This window comes from Triturus cristatus, chromosome 2_2, assembly GCF_964204655.1.
Source record: "Triturus cristatus chromosome 2_2, aTriCri1.1, whole genome shotgun sequence".
NCBI classification, from domain to species: domain Eukaryota; kingdom Metazoa; phylum Chordata; class Amphibia; order Caudata; family Salamandridae; genus Triturus; species Triturus cristatus.
This window is the reverse complement of record NC_140582.1, coordinates 285,512,677-285,518,676: the sequence shown is the minus strand read 5'-3', so window position 1 is coordinate 285,518,676 and position 6,000 is coordinate 285,512,677. Positions and strand designations below refer to the sequence as shown.

The window sequence follows — 6,000 nt, the reverse complement described above, 5'->3', positions numbered from 1 at the left end:
TTACCACTGAGACATCTTATTCCACCATTCCAACATCAAATAGATATGCTATCCTATCAGGACTGGACGAACAGGATTGACTCCCCAACCATGAAATTATGACTGATAATTCCCCTATCATGACTGATACTTCTAACTTACTTCCTGTAGAATTAAATTCTTTCGATATAGAAAACACAGGAGGTGTACATATTGATCGACCAGACTACTCACCTGAATTTTCCTCTACTGATGTTTACCCTGGCCACGAGTCATACGATGCTCATAATGTGTCTTTAGTTTCCTGGAACGTAGCAGGATTGGCCGATAAAATAGGTGATCCTGCCTGGTTGGCATATGCTAAAAAATACACCATCATCTGCCTTCAAGAGACATGGATGGAAGACAACAGCGCATGTATTGAAGGATATCAAAGCTTTATCAGCCCAGCAGTTCCCTCAGTTAGAGGCAGGGCAAAGGGGGGGCTGGCCATTTTTGTAAATTTGGCTCTTTCCTGTGTTATACGTAACCTATATCACGCAAACAGAAATGTCCAAATACTTGACTTTAAGAGAGGCAAACGTGATTTGACCTTGATCAACTTTTATAATGCTACATCCAGTGAAGGGGATTGTAATATAATGTCTTTGAAAGATACGTTGGCAGAAGGCGCAGGTGTGATGTCACGCAATTTATTAATAGTTGGAGATTTTAATGTGCACCCCTGCGGTAACCCTCGAGATACCCCTATGGGGTCTCTAGGTTGTAACAACGCGAACGGCTTTCATTTTAACCACACTAGATGTGGAACCCTCTTAAATGATTTGTTAAATGAAAATAATTTGTATGTAGCTATGTCTTTAGTACCGGAGGACAAGGTATATGACGTGCCAACTTTTAAAGGCTGTGCTCACGGGTCTTTTATAGACCATATGATATTGTCCGCTGACCTTACCACCCAGGCCTTTAGTTTCACTATTCAATCAAATATTTTTAGTGATCATAACCCCATAACTATCATATTGGGTGGTGGAATTTTTGTATTGCGTGGGCTCCGTGAAGACCGGGGAACCTTAAAATGTATTAATGGAAAACGTCGACTGAAGTGGAATTTAGTTAACCATGATAACTTTTATAATGAAATTAATAAGTTATGTGGCCAGGAACTTGCGGCTTGTGTATCAACATCTATTTCCCATGAACAAACCTTAGCCTCATTTGAGGTCGTGGTGTCTATCGTAGGTTCCATGCTGCTAGTTCCTGTGAAGGGACAAACTAGAAATTACCCTAAATGGTTTGACCACACCTGCTCCAAGGCAAGCAAAGACCTAAGAAAAGCATTGAAAATCATACCTAGGGACTCAGGCCTAATTAAAAATCTACGTGCGACTTACAAGAAAGCACTTGCTGGTCGTAAAAAGGAAATCAAGGCCATTACCTGGGATTCTTTGCTTGACCCCTCAACTCTGGGCAACAGCAGTAAATTCTGGGAAATTATAAATAAACCCCTATTCGACAACCCCAGTGATTCAGATCTAGGAACTAATATCCCAGAGGAGGACTGGGTTAATCATTTTAGTGTAATCTTTAAGACTAATAAGCAACAAGCAGAATATGATTTTTTAACTATAAGGGCAAATTCTCTGTGCTTTCTGGATAACGAGGTAGAAAAGGCCATTCAAGGGCTAACTGGAAATAAGGCACCTGGACCGGATGGCTTACCTCCGGATCTTTTTAAATCTTGTACATCACTTTGGGCCCCCGTACTAACTAAAGTAATAAATGCTGCAACGGTTTTGGGTTGCCCGAAGTCATGGGGGCATTCGACAATTGTCCCCGTGTTTAAAAAGGGTGATCGCAGCAACCCATCATGTTACAGACCAATCTCATTGATAAACTCAGTAGCAAAGGTAGTGGGGGGTGTAATCCTGACCAGATTGACAACATGGGCCCAAGAGAATAAAATTCTGTCTCCAATACAATATGGATTCAGACCTGGTCACTCAACTGTGACCCAATGCCTGAATCTATACTTGATTACAGGTAAATATACTTTGGCCCGGAAGGGAACTATTCATCTGGCTTTTATGGACCTATCGTCCGCTTTTGATTGCGTGGACAGGGGTAAACTATGGGATATCATGTTAAAGATGGGTGTCGAGCAAAACCTAATCCATCTATTGGCTGATTTGCATTCTGACACAAGAGCGAACGTTCGCTACACCCAAGATTTGAAAGTGACCGGGGACATAAGAATTAATCGGGGTGTTAGACAAGGGTGTATCTTGGCCCCATTCCTCTTTAACCTGTACATTAACGAGCTAGAGGACTATTTGCTGAGATCAGGTACGGATTATCCTCATGTAGGTTCAAGAGGAGTTCCGGTTCTGCTTTATGCAGATGACGCCGTCCTGATTTCAAGGACAGCGAACGGTCTCCAGACACTTTTAAATTCATTTTATCTTTTTATGGAGTCTCGAGGCCTCAGTATCAATAACTCCAAGTCGTTTGTCATGAAAATTGGCCATGGTTCGCGAAAACCAAATTCCTTTACTATAAATGGGGAAAAAATTCCAACATCTAAAACTTTCTCATATCTTGGAATTCTTCTTGATGACCAATTATCCTGGGGCCCAGCAGTCCATAAAAAAAAGGGCGAAATGACTCGGGCCAACGCAGCCATATTAGGATTTGCGAGAAAATTGGGCAACAGCCCGGTGGTGGCCTTGCTTAAATTATACCAAGCAAAGAGCATTGCAGTTGCCTGTTATGGTAGTGAACTCTGGGGCTATAGCCAGACCCGAGACCTAGAGGTCACAGAAAATAATTTCTTAAAGAAGATCCTAAGGCTGCCTAGGGGCACTGGTAACTTCTCGGTTCACGAGGAGTTAGGTTTGCCCTTTCTAAGCGATAGACTAGCCGCAAATCCCATACTTTGTTGGATGAATTCTTGGTTGAATAATGATATACCCCTTACCAACGATATATTAAGAGAAGCCTTAACCTGGGATGGTAGATTCAAGGTCCCATGGCTGAAATATATAAAAGATTGTCTTACCGAACTTGGACGGCCAGCCCTGTTTTTAATCCCATCCACTATAACAAAAGCTGATGTCACATTTGTAAAAAAAGCATTTCTTACAACCAGGTACCTTGCCCGGGAGGAGGCCGAGTTTATGAAATGTAGTGTCAGGAAACACGCTCTACTTAAAACATGCTTACATTTGGAACCATATCTCTCGTGGCCTATATCTGGCTACGAACGATTTTTGTTGACCAGGTTCCGATTTGACCTGTTCCACCTCCTACTGGCTGTACCAAGAGGGTCCCATCGTGGACAAGTGCTACCTGCTTGCGGCTGCGACGGAAAGTCTCCGCAAGATCTGGAGCACTTTTTATTCTTTTGTCCGTATTATTCAGTACCTCGAAGGCTATATCTAAAGCCTTGTTTAAAGAAACTAAATTTTACACAGATTAAACCAGCACTTTATTTCCTTCAACTTTTGAACTGTGATTGTACTTTATATGTAAGCAGCTTTTTAAAACTAGCTATTACTTTCAGGAAAAGTATGGAGGGATAATTATGCTGTTTTTATTGTCCTATTCCCTAATGATTTTTAACTTTGAACAAATTATTTATATTCTTAAACCTGATTATTCTGCTAGATGCCTTTACTAATTCTGTTTACATAGTCCGCCCATCATACATAAGTATTGGACAGCTTTTTTAAACAATTTATCTGTGAAATGTTTATCCATGTATTGTGCTTTTATGATTGTTAAATCTTACAATCGAATAAAGTTATTTGAACAGAGTAGTGGAGCGAGCGCACAGGTGCACACTCTCTTCTGCCCATCCTCTCACAAAAGCATATAATCACACCCATCGGCTTGAACACTCACTCACACTCATCCATTCACAAGTATACACACATATAGCCACAATTCACCAGCACACACACACATGCAAATACCTACTCACAACACGCATGTGCAGATACATATACATTCATATATACACACATGCATCCAGTGCTTTAAATGGGAGAAAATAAGTGCAGGTACTCATTAAATTGAGCTAGGGGCGTGGCTAGTGGGCTGGGTTGGAGGCGGAGTTAGACATGATACAAAAACACTTCTGTTGAGTATTCATGTTGTCCTTGCATTGTCCTGGATAGTGGTCTCAAACTTTCCATATGTGCAGAGTCCTGCAGGGTAGAGGTCAGGGGGAAGAACAATACTGGCCTCCAATGGGAAGGTCGGTTGACCTCCTCCACCTCACCTGGGCTCCAGGGAGGCTGCTTAAGCCATCTTCACCACCTCATCCCACCTATCATGGACTCAATGTCCCAGCGGGTGGGGTGGAATCGCAGGGACAAGTGAGTCATGAGAAAGACAGTCAGACTCAAGTGGGAGGCCAAGGGGTGAAAATGGCCCCTTGTGCCTGCGTTCCTCCATGGACCCAGCATCGATGCCTGGCAGCTGATGAGGACAAGGAGAGCCTCCATCTGGGTAGGAAGGAAGCAGAGGTCCTCTTGCCCCTGTGGCAGGCCTCCAATATGCCATTCAGGACCCATCGGGCTGCTTGCCACAGCCGAGTAATACATACGGCAACGTCCAACATCGCAGCTGGCCCTCGGGCACCAGTCCAGTGCCCACCTTATTAATCCAACTGATGTCCACCTTATTAATCCGACCCTGAGTACTCTCCTTAATAGTGGAGAAGTGCCGGTACTCAGCTTGGTAAATTTAACAAGTGCCGGTACTCAGTACTAGTGAGTACCTGCCCGTTTAAAGCACTGCATGCATCCAACATTCAAGAAACCCTTACCAGGCCACGTTGGTGACATCGGGTGGTAAGAGGGAGAAATAGAAAGGCCTTGGTGGTTCCTGGAGGCTTTGGGGAAGGAAGTGATGGACTGAAGATCGCACCGCCTCCTCTCATTGGCTGACCTTGTCATGGATCAGCCAATGGAAGGAGGTCCTTCCCTAATTCCCCACAGAGTGGGTGGAGTCAGTGAGACATGCTGGCCCCACTTCACTCTATGATGAGGTGTCATTGATAGACAGTCAGCCATGGGGACTTCAAAGCTTAAACCTGAAGTGCTCAGGTCTGATTCTATCAGTGAAGTGATCCTCCCCCTCGTCATGCAGGGAGGACCTTGCTGGGCTGATGGTGTCACACCCACTGGGCTGTGTAAACTTGGCTCAGCCTGCCAGGCGTCAGTGCATTAGCTCATGCAAAGTGTCTGGCTGCCTTACCATGATATGGTGAGTGTTTTTTAGGCTGACATTTGCTCAACATGGTTAGGAAATGGGAAGATGGCAGATCTCCGGAGCCCTTAATGACAGACTGCCAATGCACCATCTTACTCTCCATATGTGAAGGTCTTTTCAAGTTCACGCATCCACAATCAACTTTAACTTGCTGCTTGGAGAACACTTTTTGTGTGCTATGTTTACTACATCATAGCCAAAGGTGATGCTTTTGGCACTGGCATAACGAAACATCAGGAGGCCCCCCTGCAAGGTACATGGAGGGTCCCCCGTTCCGGATTAAATTCAGAGCTCTCAGGCCTGGCTACTGTACAGAGGGGGCCCCCTGCAGCTCAGCCCCCCGCCCTGCGGTGAATGCGGGGGCCACTGTTACGCCACTGTGCCTTGGTTTTTAAACAGTTTGACTGGCTATATTCCTGTTTGAACAACTAATAGAGCAGCAGGGGTTGTCTCTCTCTCTCCCCTTGCTCTTTCATGGTGGAAACCTAATGCTTTTGTTGGGTTCCAAGGGTCTATGTGTTACAACTGTGTTTTGGGCAGTGGTGCCTGCAGATATGAGGACCTCCACACGCACTTTGAGTGGGGTCAAAGGTCCTTCCATGCAGAGTAACACCCAAATTATTCTTAAAGGACTAGTCCCTTAGTTGCAATATATTTATCTGTGCTCGTGCGCAACAGTCACCAAGGTGTTCTATCACCTTGCTTAAGCACAAAGTGGTAAACAGAGGACATTTATACAATATA

The 6,000-nt window shown here is 44.3% G+C and overlaps 1 protein-coding gene across 1 annotated transcript in view; it reads left to right on the top strand.

Moving 5' to 3' along the window:
• Positions 1-650: 650 nt before the first annotated feature.
• Positions 651-6,000, top strand: part of LOC146862148 (uncharacterized) — a 750,218-nt gene continuing 744,868 nt past the window's right edge. The window contains exon 1 of the mRNA XM_085641322.1: positions 651-3,814. Coding sequence (XP_085497448.1) covers positions 660-3,560 — 2,901 coding nt within the window. The 5' untranslated portion in view covers positions 651-659 and the 3' untranslated portion in view covers positions 3,561-3,814. The remainder of the gene's footprint in view (positions 3,815-6,000) is intronic.